Raw genomic sequence first — 21096 nt, forward strand, 5'->3', positions numbered from 1 at the left:
CGAGAATGCTGATGTTTAATTGGCAGGTGTAATGTTTAACAGGGTCATCAGCGAGTTAACATGCTTACATAGGTTTAAGCACTATAATACAAACTGAGACTGATGGGAATTGGCATTACCTTCAAACATATAAGTACCGGACAAATTAAAATTATGAACCGATCATAGTGCTAGATTAACCCTTAGCTAGAAGAGTTAAGAGTTCACCAAAGTTGAAACCCAATGTCTGTCCTAAATTTCACAACAATCCATTCATTGTTAAAATGTTTCACTGATGACCAAAGGGACCCATTGACTGATGAAATTACTTAACGATATCTTATCTTGAAGACTAGACAACCAGGTTTTTCAAAAGGCGGCTGTCTACGTGTACCGCAAAACACCATGAGAGTAACATTATTAGTATTGACATCTCAGCATGTTCCTCAACTCCTCCTCCCTCCTTTTAAAGTTTTCCTCTTCTTTTCAGATTGAACTCCTCTGCTGCTCTCCTCCCTTCTCTACTCGTCTCCACTCATCACCTCTTGGCTCATTACACACCCATGTCCTGTGGTCACCTATTGAGTGGCAGCCATTTGACGAGAATGCACTGGGACAATTTTGCTGATGTCACACACACGGGGCCTGGTTACTGCACTGCTGGCATAAAGAGGATGGTAGAGAGTTCATCAACTTCCCAAAGTTCAATGTCAGGGCGAGACAGGCCACAAGGCAGGACATCTAAGGAAACCTGATACAATTTAAAACATGTTTTTTGGTCCATTAACAATGTGAATCTTTTGTTGAAACAGAGACACAAAGAAAGTTCTCTCCATGTGTATGTATGTGAGACAGAGAGATAAGAGTCAGTATGTCCCAACAAAGCACCAGGAGAACAAAAGTGTAAGAATGGAGCATGTGACTCATCACTGTGTCTGAATATGGAGGAGTGAAGCCATGTGTAGGCAGAGGAGTTTGTTGCCCAGCTGACTAAAGAGCATCCTCACTTACACAAAGTCTTATATACATGCAGACACACACATCCTGTAGGCTGACCTAAATGAACACATTTACATACAAATACCCTCAACACTTGTGAGCCTTATTGCTAATATTTGTAGCTATTTCAGATACATAATCAACTATTCTGCTTATAAAATCACCACTGTGTATTATCTCTCAAACCATAAATCCATCAGAGTACTTTGCTAGAACAAACAGCGTATTTTGCTGTGGCTCAGGATGGGTGGTTCGATTCCCCATTGAACCCCAAAATTGCCCCCAATATATCATCGTTGTGTGAGTATATGAATGTGTGTGTGAATGGGTGACTGTGGCTTCCATTGCAAAGCACTTCCAGTGGTCAATAAGACTGGAATAGTGCTATATAAGTTCAGTCCAATTACCATTAATGTCAAAATTCTCTGAGAAGAAAAGGTTTAGGTACAAGTTTATTGGCTTGTTTGTAATTCAAAATTATTGTTGTCACACCTAAGATGAAATGTAACAGGGTTTAGATGCAGTTTAAAATTTGTAATTTCAACACAAAAACCAAGAGTGTGCTGCCTTTCCATAAGCCCAAGGTATAGTATTAAGTGTTTGGTTGCCACTTTTTTTTTTTTTTTTTTTAAACCTGTATTGATTTAAACTTTTATTTTGGCACTTAGCATTAGCAGAGCATGCTGCAAAGACATTAAATTAACATCTTATAAAGTTGTGTTTGGAAGCAGTTTGCCTATTTACACATCAAGCAAACAAGGAGAAACATTAGCATTAATTTGGAGTTGTGCTTCTGCCCACTTGACAAATGTTTGTCCAATATTCACTTTTCTTTTAGCTCTGGTTTGGGAAAATATCTCAAGCTGCTAAATTCACAGAGTTCACCAGCTGGTCACTAAATTGTCTGTCTGTCATTTGGTGCTTGGCAGGAAGTGTTTAGCGGGTTTATCAGAGCTCGCCAGCCACTGTAGCTGCAAACGGGGTTTATGAGAAAGGAAAGTTGTGGGCTGTAAAACCAAAACAATGAGCTGAAAGAAGCTAAAAAGCCATGTAGCACTGGGGAGAAAAGAAGAAGCGGGTGACAACTTTCACGTACACTTTTCACTCATTTGTCCCATTGTTCATATAAAATGATCAGTTCTGCTTCAAATAAATCTTGAAATTGTTGTGTCTGTTAAGTCGTGCAGGATCTGCTCTTCAGCTGCATCTCAGACACCTGGCTTGCTTTCACACAACTAACACTTCTAATTACATCGTTCATCTATTCCTGGCAGAAGTAACAAGACAGAGAAAAGTGCTCAATCAGGTCTTAAAGTGTTTTAAGATCAGGATTCACAGTAACACAAAGTACAGAGTTGTTGTTTTTTTAGTTTTTTTTTTACATCTGTGACTTTCCAAAAAAAGTCTCTGAACTGTTCCAAACCTCGCAGACCACATAAATTCCTGGCCATGGAACAAAATACATATTCCAAGCCAGAAGTCGCTTTCACAGGACTTACTCCCAGATCTCTTTTTGATGTTGGCACTATTTTGGGACCGCCTGGTCGGAGCACTGAGCCTTTTTGTCACAGTCATAGGGGGCTTTCCTGCACCTTCTCCCAGTCCTACAAAGACTCTGCATGCAGGATCAGTCTGTTTGTGTGTGTTATAGGCTTCCTCTATTTGTCATGTACCTATTCAATTGGACTGGAGTCATCTTTGTATTGCCTGCCGGGGTGAATCATATAGAAAAACAAATGACCCTCTGGTTCTTTACATGGTGATGAGCAACCCACAGCTCACTAGAATAACGCATTCACTGAAAAATAGACCACAATTTCAAGGCAGGGCAAACAATTCACCCCCTTGTCACTGCCTCAATAAAATATTCCCCAGGCATTTATGGTCCTCTGTAATTTAACATGTGTTTGTCTGTATGTGTGACCCCACTCGCTGTGAGCCCCCCCATGCCCCCCACTGCATATTTGTACACTGGAACAAAAGGGTGGATGCACAGTTAAGGCAACCTTTGTTCGTGACTGTGCAACCATGCAGACATCCAATCAAGTGGCCAGTACAAAACCTTCCCACACTGCATCAAACAACTCTTTACTTCCCACAGTGCATCAAAGTTACAGAGATCTCTCAAAGACAAATACTGTACTGTAATGTTGGAAGATTGCTGTCTCCAAATTGTTTGAACAGCAGTTTTTCAATCATAAAACTTTCTAGTTTTTGTAAATTCTCACCTGATGACCAATTGTTTAAAACATAGTCACCAATAACCCTAACCCTAATCCTGCTCATAAACCTCTCCACTTCTCAGCCCACCACCACAGTGACAAAATAGTTCAAAACAGAACCAGTTCATATGGCACAAAGCTTGCAAGGCAAACAAAACAGGAGAGGATAAGAGGATGAGTAATGTTTACACTGCACTGTATTCCTATTAGTGCTGTGAACCGGCTTCTCCTCCACTCTGCTTTTTCTGATGAGAACCACATGTTGAATGGAGGGTGGAGCCTCGTCAGCCCCGCACCTGACAAGCATCAACCGTAGGCCTCTTTTTTCTTCCTCTTTTTCCTCTTCTTCTACCCTCACACACTGCATAGATGATCCAGAAAGCCAGGACAGTTGAGGAATAGGCTTGGCAATGGCAGCCAAGAGCACTTTATTTTCCTGTCTGCTTCAGGCTCGACCCTGATTGAACATTCTTTGTGAGGAATGTTTGGAATCCCGATTTGGAAAGATAATCCTCTCTGAGTCTCCCTCACTTAAACAAATAACAATGTATATTACTTTAGTAATAGTTACTAGATCAAAAATGTGTTCAGCATTGAGCTATTATACAGATATACAGACACCTTTATAAACAATTCATGTGCTCTGCAGAGGAACATGACTAACTTATTGCAAAAGTCTAATAAAAAGTTGTCTCAACATAATCCAAAATAGTTCCAATACTGTAAGAAATGGATGATGCTTGAGTGTTTTTATGGCTTTGCCCCTGTCAGAGAAAGACAAAAATGTAAGTCCCCTCAGAGCTAGACGGAAACCAGTGCATTGCTCAAGGACATTTTAGCAAGTTTAATATTTAATTACACTTAGAATGAAACCTTGGTCAAGGTGAAAATACTGATTAAACTCGTACAAATGGTGGGTATAAAGATGTTATATAAAGATACTTCTTTGTTAAACTGTAGCTTTAAGCTGACTAATACAGTGAGTCAACAGGTCAGTTTATAAAGACTGAGAGTCTACAGTCATGCTAGCAGCTCTGTGAGGTTGTACTGAGTTAAAGACTAACATCAGCACGCTCACAATGACAATGCTAGCGTGCTGATGTTAAACAGGTCCATGTGTAATGTTTATCATGTCCTCATCATCTGAGTTTAGCATGCTAGCACACTAACAATTACTATTTGGCACTAAACACAAAGCACAGCTAAGGTTGATGGGAATGTAATTGATTTTGCAGGTATATGGCCAAAAACCAAAGTATTGGACAAATAAAGCTTGGCCTCATGATGACACTACGTCAAACGTCAGAGGATCAACAAAGTTATTCAACCTGCAGATGCCGTGAAAGGAAAAGTGAGGGGATAACCAAGGTCTGTAGCATTCATCCTCTAGGGACCATGAATGTACTCAGACAATTTTGTGCGAGTTGTTGAGATATTTCAGTCTGAACCCAAGTAGCGGATTGACTGAACTTGTCATTCCTAGAGCCACAAACTCTGCTAGCATGGCTAAAAACATCTTTGGACACTCAAAACTACATCTGTGTCTACAGAAAACCTAATTTCAGAACAGTGATTTGTGTTGCACTGTGTGTCATAGTATGTGTAGTGTTGATAAAAATGTGGTTTATCAATGATGCCATTTACTATGAGGGAAACAATCACCAATTTAAGCAACAAAACAATAACACTTCACTCAAATGTTCTTGATTTGGAATAGCAGCATGGGAGCACAATGAGCAGGAAGATCCTTCAACCTGAAGGCCTGGATTTAAGACTGTGATCACAACCATCTGTCCTGCTGAAGTGTCCTTTATTAACACAGCAGCTACAGTATGTGCCAAACTGAGGCCAGCCTTCTATAATAGACACAGCCTTTGTGTGTAGCCTTTGGAGGACTGCACGTGCCAACATTAACCACTTTGAGGTTATTAAAAGGTTAGTACGTGGTACGAGTGGTAAACTGGTCCAGTAACACCAGAGTTTACAGGCAATTATTGGTAATCAGAAACCTGATTAAAGATAATTGACTTGACATGTAGATGAGAATTGCCTGAACACACCAGTAACCAACTGGAGAGCAGTGGATTACAACAAAAGGCCCAAAAGGATGCACTAGTCATGTCCTCATGATCAGGCAAAAGACGGCTACATTTGAAGGAGCTTTTAAAATGGGGCAGATTTGTTGGCCTGTTAAGACACATATGATCTTAAAATAGGTCCCGACCACCTCTTATTCTGATGTTCTATAGTTGACTTTTGACAAGAAGAAAACTCCTTTCAGCATACATCACTACTAAAAAAACAACCATACTGTATTTCTTCAACTGCTGCCAGAGCAGCCCTTCCCCCCTCAGATCCCCAGCTGTGAAGCAGCAGTAGGTCAGCAGTAGCAACAGCAGACCCAAGGGCAAGCATCATTATAACATGGCTGTGGTAATTAGAAGGACCACTCAACCATTGATTAAACTGAAGTAATGTTCTTTATCTGCTTTAAAAGGAGCTGAGGTTAAGGTTCACACTGCCTTCCCTGAGCTCTTTTCCAAAACACCAAAGGGTGGAGGGTGGAGCAGGTTACAATGACTAACAGAGACTCTTCAGATGAGTTGCAGTAGAAACTATGCACACTGCAGGATTAGTAATATCAGTTTAGTCAGCAGCAGCTTCAGTAGATTACTATTGCTTTCTGGTAGTGGTGAATCAGCTGTTTCAGTTTATATGAGCAATGTTGTGTTGTCATGAGGTATAATGTACAAAAGAGGCCATTTTGTCAAAGGCAAGAGAAGAATTGTAGTTTCACAGTGTGACATGTCTGAGCTTATAAAAACTCAGTCTATAGATAGACTGTGTTGTGTGTGGCTTTATTGGGATTTTATTACAATCTGACTATGTTACAGAGGGGGTTATACAGCAAACCTTTGTGAGTCAAACTGAAAGGCCTCTTTCATAAGACCTAATTGGGAAACATTTAGACTCAGTTAACTTCCCACACAAATTAATACAACCTGACTCTGTCTACATCCTGCGTCTGCCTGCAGCCAATCACACAATAACAGAACCAAAAAACATCTCCCTTACTCAAAATGAAAGGGGTGTGAGCAGGAAAAGTTATTTAGAAAGTTCACCCTGAGAAAACTTTGATGCAACTTAAGCTGGAGGGCCGAGTTTTGAAAGACTCCAAAACAAGCAGTTTTACAGTGTTTTTCTTACCAAGAAGGGCTTGGAACAGCTGGCTTCCCAAGATGGCAGACACTTTACCCACGCTGGTCTTCAAGGCCTGCTCCTCCGGACTGGTCAGATTGGCCTGGTACTGTCTGAGCAGCCCCACTGCCCGCTCTGTGTCTGCCTCACAAAATAAAGACATGTCTCAGGACACCAGCAACAGACTCTTATTAATATTGATAGAAGCTTTAGTGATGTCCCTCACTAATTCACTTTTGATAAAGGTGTCTGACAAATGAGTGAATGTAATCATATATTATTCATAAAATGTTGTTATATTATAATATTTTTATATTGCTCTTAAAAAGCACCCAAAACAGCAACAAAATATGATAATATGATAAAAACATCTCTTTTGATATGTTAGGACCTCAACTATTGATTACTTTTCTTAATGATTAAACTACAGAATATTTTCTACATGAGTCATTTCTGTAGTCTATAAAATGTCAGCAAACAGGAGAAAATACCAAGAAAGTTCGTTCCCAGAGCCCTTTAAATATCTTTTCTTGTTTTAAAACCCAATGATATACTTAATTTATTACAATAAGATACTAAGATAAAAAAGAAAATCACATTTAAGGAGCTGGAACCAAGACACTAATTGATACATCATATATCCCTAAAATTTAGAGAGAATAGCAATAAATAATCAAATGCAGCTCACATAAAAATAAAAAAGTATATGTTAAGTAGGTAAAAAAAGTTTCAGCTTTATTTTTAGTGTTATGGACACACGGTTAGTATAAATGCATGACTCTCTACACATCATATAATAGTAATGATTTGTATTTGTCTTGTAGCCAAATGCAGCACTGCTGTTACATTCTCCTGTACAGCACATTAAAGGTATTTTTTTCTTGCAACAGGACTGTGCAGCTGGTTGTTGAACCCGGTGGGTGGTGAGGAACACAGCAGAGAGATGATGCACATCACGGAGGTAAATCTACTACTTCAGTTTCCTATCTGTTCTTGAACATTTTGGTCGAGAAAAAGAAAAACTCAAAAACAGTACACTGCTGCCCGGAAGTTGCACAATTTCCACTCACAACATTTTATCTTTTTTCATCCCCTAAGGACAAAAAAAAAAAAAAACAAAACAAAAAAAAACGTGGTTCTCGGGGGATTATAACTGAGGTTAGTGGGCCAGTGAAAAGCTGTGCAAGTAATCTAATGTAGTAATGAGCTGGCATTAACCTAAAAATTTAACTTTAGCGGAGGTTTACTCTAAAACTTTGACACGTTAGGGAGCTGAAGACATAACGTTACATTTAACGGTACTTACCATATTTATGAACCATGCTGTGGCCAACTCGAAAAGTCATGTAAATTACCGTTTTGGGGGAGTTTCTTTTTTTTGGAAGAAAATAATTACAGCACTAGCCCCGGATAATTACACAACCACAACTGTAGCTCCTTCTTCACAAACAAGTGGGATGTGGAGTTTTGAATCCAGTCGGTGGACACTCCCCGTCTGTCTGAACTGTTACTGCAGTCAGCAGTGATCCACACCCACACACTGAGGTTCAGCTGTGACAAGAGGAGATTGTTTACTTCATGTCAACTTTCCACAAGTTTTGGGCGAAACGACCCCGAAGCGTGACATGTTCCTCCTCCTCCTCCTCCTCCTCCTCCTCCCTCTCCTCTTCCCCTCACACACACGCACACATGCCTCGCCTTCAACGAGCCCTTGGCGCAGCCTTATCAGGCGACTGTAATACCAACGTCAACACATTTAAACTATGCCACCTGCAGTTATCTTACAGTATTATGTTGGAGGCCATCATCTGTTGTCATAAGGCGCTTAGCGATGCTGTATGTCGTCCATGGTCAAATTTTCTTCTGATCAGCTCGTAGTCGCCTTTTTTTTTCTTTTTTATGCATTGTGTGCCATCTAGTGGTGCGTTGAGTTGGTGCTAGAAAATCACAATTTAAAGGGTTTTACACACCAGTCAGTTTACAGCTCTTGAGGAAATAGCTAACGTTGCTGAGTGTGTATGTGGGGGGAAGTTGTAGAAAGTCTTTCGCGGCTCCAGAGGGAGCTGTTCGAGGTCTGATATATAAACTACCTCTGGTGAGTCAGTGTCAGTTGGGGCTGAAGACTAAAAGTTTTGAAATGAAAAAAATTAATCTGGCGTGTGGAGTTAAAAAGAAGAGGGCTTACCAGAGCTCTGTAATCCACTTCCCAGCTCTGCCTTAGGCAAGCGAGGCTCGAGGCTACATTTAGCCGCTACTAGCATAACACACCTGCTGCCCCAACTGTCGCCGAATCAGTTGCATTGTGGGTAGTGTATGACAAGGAAAAAAGATGTGTGGATAGAAAAGAGGATTTTTTTTTATCTCAGGCTGCATTATTTCATCTGACTCTAGCTGAAATAATTTCTTCATTAGTAGAGAAAGTTAACTGTTAATACACTCTTTCCCCTCAAGCAAAACTGCCAATAATTAACTGGTACTAGCTTCTCAAATATTTTCTTCTTTCCCTCGTTCTCTATAATAGCAAATTCTCGTTTCACAGAATAATGATGGGCATTTTCACTATTTTCAGACATTTTATACACTGAACCAGTGACTCTCACTTTTCACACTAAGGACCCCTAAATTAACACAAATTAAATCATAGACCCCCATCTGATAAGATTTTTGCTTTTAGATGTTTTATTACAGAAAGTGCTTGAAACCCATGACCAAATTCATACATTCCATCATTGTGTTATATGGATGGAAATATAGGCTATAGTGAAATAAATGATTCTCCTTTTTGTTGAGAACCCCCAGTAGCCCCCTGGGGGGACATCTGGGGGTCACCAGACCCCACTTAGAGAACCACTGCATAAAACAATCAAATCGATTACTAAAGAAAATAATTGTCAGACCCACTGATAATAAAAATAAGACTAATTACAGTACTTTCTGTCCTAGTTTTCTGTGTGGTAATTACGTAGAAATATAGAAAAATGGAAGCACTTTAATAAAACACAACTTTAAAACAAAGGAGCACAGTAAACACTCAAACAATGTAGGTCCTAAAAGGAGAATTTAACACAGGATCCCTCCTCTAGACCAGGGTTCCAAGATTGAGGGAAGAGAGTCCCACATAGTTGATATTGCATTTTAGTAGTTAAAATTTCATAACATAACATACATCCTAACATAATTGCCAATAATCAACTTACGTAGACCTGAATGATATGGAGTAAGCCTGGGTCTCCGATCTTCCCAAACAAAACAAACAAACAAAATGTACCGGTAGTTCATACAGTAGAGGGTTAAATATACAAGGCACATCTTTCCTGCAGCAGTGACGTCATAAAAGAGTTCTGAAACAAATCGAAACAGCAACAACAGAAAAAAAACAGTGACAACAAAGATCTACATTGCAGATTGCAATGATACAATCAGAGAAAAGCTTCATATTTTCAGTAGCAACAGAACAAAGACCAAAACCCTGTGAACGATAAACCCAGTTAGCAGACTTAAACGGAAACAAAACACTAAAACAGCCATTTAGTGGTATATTGCCAAAATTTGATTCACATCTTCAAATTTCTGTTAAAAAAACAACTTTCATGGCTTTGCAATACAGTGCATGGAAATTCACATTGACTTGCTTTCTTCCTGGTTCAAGTCCAAAGCATTCTTGTAGTGCAAACAAGGATGTATGTCGTTTTGGGGCTGAAACATCTGCAGCTGGACTCAGTCAACCTACCCAGTGGGTAAGAAGGGAGACAGTTCTTTCTCGTTCCAGGCTGAAGTATTGTTTCTTTGCCTCTCTGTTCCTGTTTGGAGTCAAAAAAGTTAAGAAAACAAATGAAGGGACCCACTTCAGTAAAAGAGATGGTACCACTTTCTAATGAGGCACCATTTATAATAGTTTTATAAGCTGTAATCAAGTATTTTGTTATAGTAAATAAATTATTTCCTAATGATTATAGACTGGGCTGTCAGGTTGTGAAAAAATCTTTAGCTGGTACTTATCCTTTCTATTTTGTAATGATGATAATTTAATGTTGCTAATCCATCAATACATTTTTTATATGTTTTTCACCTACAGAACCATGCAGATAAGTTATTAATAAATGATTTTTAATTCATTAAGTCTGAAGTTTTAAATGTTAAAAAGATTTTAAAAATTAAATCCAAGTAAGTGGTCAAACGTTTTTTACAACGTGGCAACCCCAAATCTGTTTTTATTGATGGCCTTACTGATCAATTTAGTAAATAATTTATGAATTTATTTAATAATTGAATACATTAATTACAATTTATAAACCTCTTGTAAACAGTGATTTATTGGAAAGTGGTACCAAAAGGTTACTTGATGTTCATTCGCATTATAACAGTCTCTAAAAAGTTATTTTTTATCAATAAAGTGTACAGGCTTGTATTTCTATTTCCAGCAATAATTTTGTCATTGTAGTTATGTTATACAGTTATTCATTAAACCCCAAATAAGCTTGGATTAATATCACCATTTTGAAAAGTATTATTAGCAACCTATATTCAGATTAGAAGAAGATAGATAGGAACCCACTTTAATCAAAATATCAGCTGTTACCTGGAGTGCTGTGTGCAACACCCAAATTTGAATCATGTAATACCGGTAGCTAATCTTTTTTAGTGTCATTATTGCCAATACAGTCAGTAGAACTGAAGCAGTTATTCTGTTAATAGGTTAGTCGATCAACAGAAAATTAATCTGCAGCTATTTTCAGAATCAATTAAGTCCTTTCTCAAGCAAAAAGGCCAAACATTCTCTTTTTCCAGGTTGCTTTTTTTAAAATCTTATTTTACATGATAGTGAATGGATAATGTTTGGGCTTTGGATTGCAAATCTGAGGTTATCACCTCAGGCTTTTGGAAATATTGATAAACATTTTAAGGACTTAATGATTAATCGATTCATTGTGAAAATAAGCTGCAGAATAATGACTAAAGAAGTAGTTTAGTTGCAGCCCTAATCTTAACATTTTAAAATCTAAACTTACTATACCTCCTTTGTGACACAAACTGTGTGAGGAAGAAACAGTGAGGTTGATGAGTCAGTCTATTCACTTTCATGGACATTTTTATGCAGACACAAACATGTACAGCAAACATTTGCTCAACTTACCTCTGAAAGATGTAGAGCGCGGCCATTATAAGAAAAGATAAAACGTCCACTGCAATCCATATTAATATGTATTTATTTTGTCCCTGAAACACAGTAACATGCCCATAGGCATGACATGTTCAAGGTGTGTCACATACTCTGGAAAACACTTGCACAAACTTGTTGGCTCCAAAACAAATGCTTGATTGACTGGTATTGAGTGTTTTCATGATAATAAAGTGAACAGACAGTAGAAGTAAAACATGAGACACTGTGTGTACAGCTGCATGTATTTCTCACCATGATCCAGTCAGGGCTGTCCATGTCTTTTAGCAGGTGGCAGGAGTTGGTGGTAACAGAGCTGGCCCCTGCACACCACAGCAGAGAAAACAGCCAACGCTCATTAACCACCCACAGGTTAACTGTAATATTCTTACTGCGTAGGTTTCTGCCAGATACAGACACAATGAAAGAGAATGTAGAACTTCGTATAGGTTATACTGCAAGTAAATGAGGAGAGAAGTAGTATATAAAAATTGGAAAACTGAAATCTGTGGAAGAGCAGGACAGTAAATATATGTGCAGGTATGTATCTACCTGTGTGTATATGTATGTAAGTGGGTGCATGTACCGTAAGTTTGTATGCATATGTGCATGTAAATGCATGTTCTATGCTATGGCTTTTCTTATTTTTAATCTATTATTAGATCATTTTTGCATTTGTTTAAATACTAAAATCAATAACATGAATCATACAAAAAATAAAGAGTTTGTCTGCATGCACACATAAATAGACAGTGATAAGAACAGACACATACAAATGCACAGCATCATGAACCCTGATCGTATTTATACTGCACACCATTTCCATGTGAACAAATGCATACACATATCTTTATGTGTAAACAGAGTTAATTTGTGCTTCCTAATGATAAACATGTAGAAAGACGGTATCATAAAGCAAAGACAGCAGTCCATGTACAGTTAGTTCATTTAGCAGTTATTCCAAACATGTTGCTACACTGCTAGTACGTTTTTTTTATGATTAGTTTGTTCATCCATTTAATAACACTAAGGGGTTGGGACATTATTTGAATCACATTCCCTGGAGGCCGATCCTGTGTATCTATGTTCAGTGCCAGCACTGTGTCTCAGCATGCTATACACACAACACTGTGCATGCCCCCTAGCACCACCACATAGATAATATGGTGTAATTCTTTCATATTAATGTTTTTACCTGATTTTTTCTGTACTCATCTTGTTGTATTTCACATTCAGGTGGTCTCCTCCTTTCTTAATCATTTCCTCCTCATTGTTATAGACCTGGATGAAACCTGGAGCAGTCAAGTTTACACTTTCTCTTTCTGCTGGAGGAAGCCAGAGGATCTATAAAACGGAAAATACAAAACTTTAACAAAATGTGCCATATCATGAAATGTATCAATCCAACTAAATCCATTAGCATTAGACTCACCAGACTTGGGTCAATGCCAGAACGCAAGATGGTGCTGACTGTGTCGTTTGTGTCACTTTCCTGGTCGGGACTATATAGGTCAAATATGACTGAGATGTTGTGCTGCTTGGCGAGGTTGAGGAGCTGAAGTAAGGAGGGTATAGTCTGATTTCTAGCCGTTTTCTTCTCCTCCTCTGAGAGCTGGGACACTGAACGGAAAGGATCTGTCTGCAAAGTCCAAAAATAGTTTCTTTAACTGAAGCATGTTTAATGACACTACATAAATCTTTATGAGCAAGTGTGTAGACTAGCGTGCATCAAAGCACAGCCCTCACCTTTAGGAACCATTCACCTGCATTCAGACTCTGTAACTCCTCCCAGGTGAGGTTGGCGCTGTAGGTGAAGCGTTTGTCGGGAAACTTTTCTTTAACATTTGTCGTTCTCGACAAAAACTCAGACACATTGTCGTGCATCAAGAAGGGAACTCTGTCTTTACTAGATTGGAGAAACAGTGAAAATTAGCATCTGTGAAGACAAAACAATCCAAATTTAAAATTATATTCAGTCATTTATTTACTTATTGACCTTTGTGATTTATTTAATTTCTTAGAGAAAAAGCTGCAGTCGCTATTTAGAATTAGAGAAGCCTGCTTTTATCTACCTATGTCTGAAATCGAAGACACATGGTTTCTCTGCCATCGTTACCTTTGCATATGTGTTGTGCAAGAAAGGAAAGCTTGACAGGTGTAGCCAGAGTAAGTAATTCTGGTGGGGCTTAGCAAACGGTCAGATGGTGCTATGGGGCTATAGAAATCATGTGTACTACTTCAAAATGCTGTTATCCTCAGCTGCTAAAAAGCATTTGATGAAGATGAAGCCATTTTCACCGTACCTGAGCTGTACATCCGTCTCAAAGGCTTTCACGCCGCACGCGATGCTCCTGTTGAATGACATCATGGTGTTCTCTGGAGCCAGCTGAACACAGTGAGGACAGATGGGTGAGACACACTCATGTGCTTGAACTCTCAAACTACCCTAAAGCTGTGTGAACGCACACACACACACACACACACACACACACACACACACACACACAACCCCATACAATGTGTTAAATTGAGCTTATTGGTGACCCAGGAGCAAAGCAAACTAACAAGGACAGAGCAGCACGGCATATGGGGCCCTCACATGACTGGACATTTGTTCACACCTGAGCCAGGGGTAGAGCATTCGCTGTGATGTGTACACATGAAAATGTCAACATTGCACATCAGTGAACAGAACATAATACAATATATTGTATGACTTGCTCTGAATGACAGGAGATAATGCTATTTGCATGGATTGTAGCAGTCGGTTTTTCTCTCTGGGTGGTTTACAAATTACAGAGATAGTTTGACATTTAGAGAGACACAATTACTGGCTTTCTTGCCAAGAATTTTATGAGATTGATAAATCTCCATAAAATATAATCTACCGCCAGGAGACGCTTATCTTAGCATAAAGACTGAAAGCAGGGGAAAGCAACTAGTGTGAATCTACAATAGAAAAATTCTCTAAAGCTTGAATTAATATGTCAAAAACATAATTGTAACAATGAAAAATAGTGTTTCCATAGTGGGTTATAGATCAGACAATTTCATGACAATTTTCTTTGAACAACATAATTCTCAAAATGTCTAATTATCCCTTCAAATTATCATTAATCCACCCTCCTTCGACAAAATAAACTGCAAGCCTAAATCATAAGTGCTATAACTCCACCATGACGGCTCTTTCCAAAGGTCTACTAACATCTACCAACCCTGGGAAAGATGGACCATGTGTATCTTAAGGGTGTTGTCACGTAAAACAGGATGCTCACCATCGGTGCGCCTCTGTGGCCAAAGAGCTTTGGTTTTTCCGGTAATTCATTCAACTCTATCAGACAAGGGGACTGGATGAACAGGGGACACAGGAAGATGGCTGCTGAAACCGCTACAAAGGCCACAGCGATAAGGACCTTAGACACTGTGGAGAACAAAAGTCAAATGATGAAACAATCCCCTGTAGCTGTTTGCATGTTGTGAGTTTGAACAAAGGACCTGTGCAGTAGCGTGAGTAAATAATGAGTATTATTTATACAGTGGTGGTCACATAAATATCCCGCCTTTTAAATACTTGTGTCCTGTTTGTACGCCTTTCCCTTGCAGGCAGTCACACGTGAATATCTGTGTTCCTAGTCATTCTTTAAACTACTCTTTGGGATTCGCTTGCTGAGTTTCATGAAAATAAAAAGTTATGTGTGATTAAGATCATTGGATAAGGGCATAGGGGCTCTTATACCACAACTATGCTGCTTTTCCGTACATGTGTTTAGCTGCATGTGTATATTCCACATCCCAGTCATAAATCACTTCCTTATTAAATGGTAAAGAAAAAAGCCTTTAGGCCATGATACATGACGGCAATTACTGAGAACCAGCGGTAGTCCATCTTCATACTGTTATGTTACTAATCAACAACATATTACCGTAATACATTCTGCATAACACAAAACTCAGAATTAAAAGTGATACCAACTGTGAAGTCTTACTTTCTTATCTTATTAACATTTCAATCTTTCTTAATTTATTATATCTTTATTCACTCTATCCTTTCACCTACGGTGCTATCTTGGTTTCTAGCCGTTTCCTGGTCAAAGCCAAATGAACCTCATTGTCACAATTAACGAGTGCAATGTTATTGGAAAGCAGTGATCATGTTTATGTCTGGTAAAAGGTTTATAATGTAATGGCTTGTGAGTCATGGCTATGTGTACTCTGAAATGATGTCTGACACATACCATTTTTGGCGGTGTGGAAGCCCTGGAAGACAAACGGACTCAGCAGCGTCAAGGCTCCAACGATGCCAAACTGCAGGAAAGGCGCTGTGGCCTGCCAAGAGGCCGACACAGGGCGCATCAAAAACACATGATGGACGCAGCTGAGCTTAGAGCCATTTAAAAATACATTTACACCATCATTACCATCCCCACCCACAGATCTCAGTCCTCGACAAGAGGTCCTGACTGTACCTGGAGTGAAAGAGGAACAGTTGGCCATTCTTGTGGCCACTGGAGGCTAATTCCTGTGACCCCGAAAGCAATGAACGTCACACCGAAAAACAGGAAGATCTGTGCAGAGAAAAAGCAAATATGACAATCAGCAATTTGAATAACTTAAATAAGTTATGTATATTTGGAAAAAAGCTGGTCAGATGAATGTTTACGATACCTTGTGCAGCCAGTGTAAGTCGAGTTGTTCTCCTAAGGCAACTTGGAGCAGTGCAAAAAGCTGAAATGAATGGCGTCAATTATAGAACATGGAATTGCAGCAATGACCTCTTATTCTGTGGCTTAAGACTGATGTTTCCACAGTACAAAGCTAAGCTAAATAATGGCTATTTTATGTTTTTTCATTTAGCTACATTACCCATTCCCATGCCAGTAATTAACCACTCCCATGACGATGAGGTTTAACATCCTGCAGTCACTCCATCCTTACCACTCAAATTCAACATGACAGTATCAGCACTGTATTCTCACCAATAGCAGGATGCAGTAGCTGGTTAACACTGCAGAGACGATGATCACCACCATGAACCAGTTCACCCATCGTTTCAGTTTTGTGAATCCCTGCCTGATAATAGAACAAAAGAGGGCAGCACAAGGTTAGCAGAGTAGAGGTCACCAATAAAGAAAGAAAAGAAATGGAAAGAAAAGAGAGGATTCTGGGCTTTTGTGCCAGATTCAATGTGGGACGTGTGTGTGCATGTGTGTGTGAATGTTTGTGGACACTGACCAGTTCACATCCTCTCGGTCGTTAAAAGTAACCAGACAAATGTACAGCCAGCAGAGAGAAAGCAGGGAGACCAGAGTGACGACTGAGAACCAGCAGCATGTTTGCTAAAAGAAAAAGAACAGGTGGACTATTATTCATATGGACGTCTTCACAATTCAGGTTATGAGCGCAATGATAATGATCTTTTGTATGTTTTGTGTGTTTAAGTGAAAGTTTGTGTGTGTGTGTGTGTGTGTGTGTGTGTGTTGTGTGTGTGTGTGTGTGTGTGTGTATGTGTGTGTGTGAACTCCAAAGAGAATTTGATCTGTGAAGACAAATGGAACGATTCCAACATTTTTTCACAGTTGATTTTGCACCTTGCATGGTACCCTGACAGTTGAACTCAAACAGCACACCTCGTTTCCAGTTTCTCATTTTTGTGCAAAATTATAGACTGCCACCATCCTCCCCCCGCTTTATAATCCTGTTCCACTCCATAACAAGCCTGTTAGGGCCTGTGAGTTGACTTATTTTTCTTGGCACACAAATGCATATTCGGCATTTTAATCATCAGTTCATTTACTGGGGTTTTATTTCCTAAAAGAATGTGAATAGCCTTCTCTACACAAAGTTATCCACTTTAATTTAAAATGCATTTAAAGCACAGGATTCGTGTGGCAGAACTGCTCGTTGGCAATATTCTATATTTCTAAATTCAGTCCGGTGGAATGTTAATCCCTGCTTACAGTCATTTGTAAAGGTTCAGTGATCAGTGCAAGTACATGGGAACCTGAAAACTGAAAGTGATGAAGGAATGTTGAACAGACTGTTTAATAAACACCACACACACACACACACACACACACACACATCACAGTTCAATGCAGAACACAGCTGAGGTAAATTAGAACATCTAAGATGTATCTGAACTCCTTAACAGTCATTAAAAAATATATCTACATTACATTCACTTAAATATACAAAAAGCTATGGATAAAAATACTCACTTTTCTCTCACTTTTACTGGAGCCCCTCCAGCGGCAGCTATACAAGCCCCTGCTGCAAACTCTGCAACAGTTATTTTCTTGAGACATCACTTCCCCTCATTCACAGTGTAGAAAGTGCAGATCCTGTTCTGTGCAATCTGGACACCTGATACACGCAGCCTGAAGAACGATGGGGGGAGCCCAGCTTTCTCTGGATACTGAGGAGAGGCCCGATTTCATTCACCTCCCTTAACCTATGAGAGCACGAGGGGAAAGAAAGACGACTGTGACAGAAAGCAAATAGGGGGGGGGACGAGAGTTCCTTTGGGTATTAAGGCAATCCCTGCTCAAAAGCCTACTCAGTAGAGTCTGTGTGCAAAGGGGGTACAGCCACTGGAAGCACTTACAATGGCCGACACCATGGGGTATTGAGAGTAGTGCACAGACTGGCGTGAGAGTGAAGTCACGCTGTTCAAGCCTTTGCATCACAAACAGCCTCAGTGACAGGCACATCCACGCACAGAGAGGGGGTGGAGGAAATAAACTGAGCGTAAGTGAAGAACAAACAGTTTAAACACTAACAGAGTGAGCGACACTCTATGGACACGGATAATGACCAGAGCTTATAGGGATTTAGATTTGCTAGAAATTTCCATGTCATTTTCATTGCAGTAGTCTGGGAAAGGGTCACAGCAGGATTTTAGTGAACATGTTGGGACATTTTTTATTTGTGCCAGGTTTCGGTCCCCTGAAACTGAAACAATACGGGGAAATTCACACGTTTGCCACCTATCAACATGACACATTGAGCAATAAGGGTTTCTCTTGTAAATACGTTAAACACATGCAGCAGTTTCTTGTTTTACTTGATTTGACTTGGGGGTTTGCCAGCTTTTTGTCGTCTGATTTGTTCAGTTTCTCTCTATACTAAAAGCCTTCAGGGTAATTGGCAAAGTTAAAGGTCATAAGTTTTCAATTGATCAAGCAAGGTTAAGATTAAACTATCACTCTAAATTATAAAATAAAATCCAACCATTAAGTAACGTGTTTCATAAAAAGAATCAGGAAATTGTCTAATAGGGGCGAGTTGGGACAGATTGACAGGTCTAAATATCACGGGCATGAAAAATAAGACACCTTGTTTCAGTGCACAAACTGAGCATCGACCAGGAAGCTGCAAGTCTGAGCTGGAGGTTAAGTAATAACCATAATATGAGCAACCACACTATCTAAGGGGGACAGGATGACAAAAGACTGTGAAGTAGGAATGTCCCAATTACAATCAAAGAACAATTAAATACTTCTTTATGGTTGAGAGCCTTACAACAGTGCCCTTTTTATGTCTAATATAACTGGCTGGAAGACATCACTGTTTATTTAATGATACTTTAATTGCTGCTCTCAATTTCCACCTCATACTTTAGCACACTATACTCAGAGTATAAGGATATAATTTCACACACTGGGTAATTCTACATAAAATACCTGCACAAACACCTACATTATAAAGAGGATTAAAAGATACACACAGACACACCTTGCTCATTTATATACCACTTTCATCTGGTTGGTGGTGCAAACTCTAATGAGGCACAAAAATGTAGTGGGTGCACCACTGTAATAAAAACTGATGAGAGATAAAAATATCCAATCACATTTTCTGAAATGATTGATGTCTATGAGGTGATAAACTAATGGAGGAAGGAGCGAAAAGAGATTACTATCATTTCTCACTCTCATTGAATAAGTTCAAGCAGAGCTTCCTCTTGGACCAAAAATGATGTTGCTCCACTGGTACCTCCCTTTATAACAGAAACTATTTTGCCATCAAGCTTTGTTTTCAACTTCCCCAAAAACCCCTTTTGATTATTAATCTGTTTCCAAGAAGCAAAAACTAACAAACAGCTTTTAACAACAACCATGTGAAAATCCTTGTTTCTACACTTTAATAGAAATTTGTAATTAGGCCAATACACATAATATCTAAAACCATCTCAGCAAGCTTCATCTCTTCATACCCAAATGTCTTGTGTGTTATGTGCTATATATATATATATATATGCTATACTTTCTTTTAGCTGTCTTGATCAGGAAAAGTACTATACAGTTTTAATAGTATATTAATTAACTAATATTTTAATATTAAATGATACATTCCTGTTTCACTTACAGGATTGGATGCTTAGGCTGCATCTTTTCTCTTCTTTGCCTCCTATTTTTTTTCTTACTTTCTTGCTTTTTCCTTTATAGTTTACCATGCCCTCTATCAATACAATAAATTATGATGTGAAGAGATGTGTAGGCTAATTGAAAACATTAGTGATTTCCATGTGATTAAACTGACACAAGATCATGTCACTCCAACCTGTCAGCTTTCAAGCCATAATGTCCAAACAGAAAATGTGATGTCCACGTCCACAAGTACTATTTCTTCACTAATCGTTTAATCCTTTGCATCTAAGGAACAAAACCCATTGTGTACTTAATCACTTAGCAGTGTCCTCGAAGCTGAGGTGCACGACCAAGGGGCTTATCGTTAGTGAAAACAATCTCCAACCAAAAGTGACTCACCATAAATGTCCCTAAATCCTTCGTCCGCAGTTCACGCGTACTCACGCTGACACACGCTTCTTGGGAGAACCGCTTTGCACTGTCTGCCTCAACTCTCCGTCTCTTGCATCCTTTTCACTTACTGAGCCGTCCGTGACCTGAAAGAGAAAAATAAACCTACGTGAATGGGTGCGGGATTAGGGGCGGTGTAGCTCAAGCAGACAGAGGGAGGATCCAACGAGTCCAGCTCAGGTAGATGTAGGACCTAGAGCCGGTGGGGAATTGAACCTGTGGACCGGCCACGTTGACAGCACCTCTGTGACAAACATAAAGACAGAAAAAAGTTCCGCTTGTCGAGGTCACGTTTAAGAAACCTCATAATAATGATATCCAGATGGAAGCTAAATTTACCCACTAATATACTTGCTTATCAAATTTTACTTTGGTCCAATAAGCTTAATTATAAATAGCTCTTAATATGTGTGTTTTTTTTTTAATACTCCCAAGATTGAAATGTGTTTAATCAAAATATTCGGTTGATTTTTGCTCTCACCTGTTGGGCAGCCTAACTGTTGAGTAACAGTGCGCAAACAGGTTCGAGTCAGCGTGATTCATTGACAGAGAGGCTAGAGGCTTTTGTTTGGGAAAAGATCGTTGTCGCCTGCCTGTTCTCTGATTTATTCTCTGTCGTCACCTCTTTGTTTTCCTGTAAGTCATCATTCATTCATTCATCAGTCATCATTTCATTACAGTTATTTCATTGTATCTGCCTGTGTGTGTGCGTGAGGGTCCT

General features: G+C 39.3%; 1 protein-coding gene across 2 annotated transcripts; it reads right to left on the minus strand.

Moving 5' to 3' along the window:
• Positions 1–9054: 9054 nt before the first annotated feature.
• gdpd2 (glycerophosphodiester phosphodiesterase domain containing 2) lies at positions 9055–20600 on the minus strand. Of its 2 annotated transcripts, XM_022760434.1 has the most exons (16): positions 20325–20600; positions 17775–18007; positions 16789–16892; positions 16533–16626; positions 16222–16281; positions 16023–16121; positions 15792–15882; positions 14832–14977; positions 13860–13942; positions 13303–13462; positions 12989–13195; positions 12752–12900; positions 11812–11959; positions 11533–11615; positions 11413–11429; positions 9055–10198 (listed from the first exon to the last, which is right to left on the minus strand). In XM_022760434.1, the coding sequence occupies exons 2-16, from the start codon at positions 17859–17861 to the stop codon at positions 10125–10127; spliced, it is 1602 nt and encodes a 533-aa protein (XP_022616155.1). In that variant the 5' UTR covers positions 17862–18007; positions 20325–20600; the 3' UTR covers positions 9055–10124. The 2 variants fall into 2 exon arrangements, with proteins under 2 accessions (XP_022616155.1, XP_022616156.1); XM_022760435.1 differs by lacking the exon at positions 11413–11429 and having other exon boundaries at positions 20325–20599.
• Between the last annotated feature and the right edge of the window lie 496 nt (positions 20601–21096).

The sequence above is a fragment of the Seriola dumerili genome, unplaced genomic scaffold, assembly GCF_002260705.1.
Source record: "Seriola dumerili isolate Sdu_G_001 unplaced genomic scaffold, Sdu_1.0 BDQW01000331.1, whole genome shotgun sequence".
NCBI lineage: Eukaryota > Metazoa > Chordata > Actinopteri > Carangiformes > Carangidae > Seriola > Seriola dumerili.

Bases quoted from the DNA above. Each gene is read 5' to 3' on its own strand.
- gdpd2 (XM_022760434.1), bottom strand. From the start codon at position 17,861: ATGTCTCAAGAAAATAACTGTTGCAGAGTTTGCAGCAGGGGCTTGTAT. The intron at 16,122-16,221 runs GTATCGTAAACA...TTCTCTGCACAG, and splicing joins ACTTACACTGGCTGCACAAG to ATCTTCCTGTTTTTCGGTGT. The intron at 13,196-13,302 runs GTGAGGGCTGTG...TGGACTTTGCAG, and splicing joins CAGGTGAATGGTTCCTAAAG to ACAGATCCTTTCCGTTCAGT.